The 3,798-nt window shown below is 39.2% G+C and overlaps 1 protein-coding gene across 1 annotated transcript; it reads right to left on the reverse strand.

Annotated features, from left to right (window-relative positions):
* Window positions 1-2,941: 2,941 nt before the first annotated feature.
* LOC137287720 (uncharacterized) lies at window positions 2,942-3,589 on the reverse strand. The gene has a single exon (XM_067820107.1). The coding sequence runs from the start codon at window positions 3,587-3,589 to the stop codon at window positions 2,942-2,944; it is 648 nt and encodes a 215-aa protein (XP_067676208.1).
* Between the last annotated feature and the right edge of the window lie 209 nt (window positions 3,590-3,798).

Genomic DNA, 3,798 nt, shown 5'->3' on the forward strand with positions numbered 1-3,798 from the left:
AGTGACGCCAGTTTGCTGTATGCGACCTCGCAAGTAATACACAGTACGTCAGCTGCATCCCGTTGCTCTTGTGACGTCAATAACTGATCTTCCTGCTTGCAACATGCCAACGACATGTTGACGTTGCACACTTGACAATCGTGGCATTTAAAGTACCGTTAGAACTGTGATTTAAAAGTGTTTTTTCAAGTCCTGAGGTCAATGCAAACACATGCAAATGAAGTAAACTTCAATGCGAAGATCACGTGATCGACTGCACGTGCAAAACCTGATTTGACAGTAACGTCATTTGCACGACGAATGAATGGGTTTGAGCGGGTTTTGCTAACCTTATTTCAGAGTCGAAAGATTGGGATCCCATTTCGTATACATAGATGTATCATCAGAGAAAAAAATATTCATTATTTTTAAAAATTGCATTTTGTGACGTTTCTTTTTTTATTAACCGTAACAATACACAAAAAATCGGTAAAGACTAATGCGTATCATTTGACTCGACACCGGGCACGCACATGCACACGCACACGCACACGCACACGCACACGCACACGCACACAAACATGTGCGCGTGCAAACACACACTTACACAAGCAGACACACTTTTCACTCCTATATACCACGGTGTGGCGTGGCGATGCAGTGCGGTGCCGCGTAAGTCTACGATATGTTTTGTGCTGCATTCATATCACTTTCACAGTAATTTTGCCCTAAACAATATATAGAATCTCTTTCGTGAATAGTCCAGACTTGGTATTCTTGTGTACCGACTTTTAATGTCGATGCGACGCCTCTTATGCAAGATTTAATTCTCTGAAAAATGTTGTACTTGTATTCTTTTTGCTACAAAAATGACACTCCCTGTTCATGAAATCAATGGATTCTCTTCTAGTCGTGCACTTATTACCCTTCTTTTAACTTTGAAGATGTTTTGTTTCATTTGTAAGTCACTGGATATATTCATTTAGCTTGTCCATGTATGACACTGAGAACTGTATAGACTTTGTATACCGGAACACCACAAACAGGCCAATAATGGTTGCTATATCTGACAGTGCACCGTCGATTAATGCAAACTCGATCACAGCCCCTAGGATGTTCTAATCAGATTCTATCGAGATAAAATCAAAGAGAACGGGGACCATGAATTTCCCAGTGCATGTTGTGAAAGGACGTTTTTTTTTGCTGTTACAGACTAGATAGTGCAAAGTGTTTTATTGGGTATTCTCAGTAATCTCTGCAGTGTTGCACCCCTAAAACCTCTCCCCAGAGATGCCGATGAAGTGTACTCGTTTTGAATTTTCTAACTTCACATCATTAGTTTATCCACATTTTTTCAAACACTGTTTTCGATGCAGTTCCCATTTATGAATTGTACCACACGTACCACACGTTCCCGAACTGTTTCAGGTGAACAATTGACTAGACTTTGCAAGTGTTAATGACGATTGCTACCCGTGGAGCAGGATACGCTAATCTTTTTTTTTGCGAACACCCCTTATCATCGGTATTTCACAGTGATTCATAAGCAAATGCTTTGTCATCGTATCGCACGTTGACAGTCACTGTATTTGTCTGGTCCACATACCATCGTACAAGTGTAATATTACTGAAACAAATATATACTCATGATACATACTCATATACATACTCATATACTCATATATATACTCATGATATATACTCATATACATACTCATATACTCATATATATACTCATGATATATACAAACTCGTACAATCGACTCTCCTTTTGGCAGAGCTTTCATCTGGGTGTGGAAAGGATTTGGTCGCTTCTACTTTTGAAAATGTGGAATTACTGTCATTGTCTTACAATGTTTCTTAGAGCTGACAGCTTGGAAACAAATAAAACTGGGTATGACTCCCGAGAATTTGAAGTATCCCCTGAACGGAAAATTGATGACATGATAGCTCATGCATTGATTTTGAGGAATACATAATGGAAACTTATTTAAGAACATATTTGACTTACATCTGTTATGTAAATCAGGCTTTCTCATCAGACTGTAATTGTGGGTTTCACGTAACAGTATAAGCCTTTTAGGTTCTTGGGTATCGGCTCTCATTCCATATTTAATTACGAACCGAAAAACATTACAGAAAAATCTTCATTTTATAACAGAGTGGGGTTAGTTTCACCATTACAACTGACTGGCCATACTTGATAAAAATGCCACTGATCCCATGATGAAACTCGGCGACTTAGGTCAACCAGCAGAAAGCCACATGTTAATCTCTGTCACCATTAATGCTTACTCTTTTGCACGCTGGGGATTAAGGTACTGATTATTTCAAAGTCTAATGAGACGAAACAGTCAAAGGGATTATAGATGATGGCATTTCAGATACATGTAGTGTTCAAGCAGCTTTGAACAGAAATTCAGATATTATTAATTAATCTAATGATACGGAATGGTAAACAATTATGTTACAGAATACAGACAGCTTTTGTCACATACATTCTTCCGGGCGAATGGCGATTGGTTGGAAAATAAAAGTTCGTAGAGGCGCAGTTTGGCAAGAAAGATTTTATAGCTGATGGTAATTTAGACATTAGTAATATTGAAGAAGCTTTGAACTGACTTTTAGTTATATCAGTGCCAGTCAGTTTAATGTAGAGTGGCTACCCCAGGCACAGATGCTTTGCATAACCAAGAGGTGCAAAAGATAGTAATCAAGACGAGCGAATCTTATCCCATCCTTGAGTCTTGTAGGAATGGAGGAAATGGACAAATGGGAGGCTTTATTGTGAAAACAAATGGACGCTTCTCGTGCAGTAGGTGCGTGAATCTCTGAAAATCAAGGGCTTGCCTATTGTGTAATTAATTATTGTGTAATTACTTTTATTGTAATCAGGTCACAGATATTAGATGTGTGAATCATGTTATCCATGTGTATCCTGTGTAATCAATGGGCGCCTCTATTACATTAGCTTTGGGATCATGGCGTTTTCTGTTGTGTAATCAATAGATGTCTCTTTTGCATTAGCTGTGTGAATCATGGAGTGATCTGTTGTGTAACCATTGGGCGTATCTACTGTATTAGCTGTGTGAATCATGGAGTGATCTGTTGTGTGACCATTGGGCGTATCTACTGTATTAGCTGTGTGAATCATGGAGTGATCTGTTGTGTAACCATTGGGCGTATCTACTGTATTAGCTGTGTGAATCATGGAGTGATCTGTTGTGTAACCATTGGGCGTATCTACTGTATTAGCTGTGTGAATCATGGAGTGATCTGTTGTGTAACCATTGGGCGTATCTACTGTATTAGCTGTGTGAATCATGGAGTGATCTGTTGTGTAACCATTGGGCGTATCTACTGTATTAGCTGTGTGAATCATGGAGTGATCTGTTGTGTAACCATTGGGCGTATCTACTGTATTAGCTGTGTGAATCATGGAGTGATCTGTTGTGTAACCATTGGGCGTATCTACTGTATTAGCTGTGTGAATCATGGAGTGATCTGTTGTGTAACCATTGGGCGTATCTACTGTATTAGCTGTGTGAATCATGGAGTGATCTGTTGTGTAACCATTGGGCGTATCTACTGTATTAGCTGTGTGAATCATGGAGTGATCTGTTGTGTAACCATTGGGCGTATCTACTGTATTAGCTGTGTGAATCGCGTTATCCACTGTGTAATTAATGGGCGCCTCTATTGTTTATCTATTAGCTTTGGAGTCGTGGCGTTATCTATTGTGTAATCATTGTGTGTCTCCATTGCGTTAGCTGTGTGAATCATGTTGTTATCTATTGTGTAATCATTGTGTGTCTCTAT

This window comes from Haliotis asinina, chromosome 6 (genome assembly GCF_037392515.1).
Source record: "Haliotis asinina isolate JCU_RB_2024 chromosome 6, JCU_Hal_asi_v2, whole genome shotgun sequence".
Classification (NCBI taxonomy): domain Eukaryota; kingdom Metazoa; phylum Mollusca; class Gastropoda; order Lepetellida; family Haliotidae; genus Haliotis; species Haliotis asinina.

Excerpts from the sequence above, each read along its gene's own strand:
- LOC137287720 (XM_067820107.1), bottom strand. The coding sequence starts at position 3,589 with ATGATTCACACAGCTAATACAGTAGATACGCCCAATGGTTACACAACA.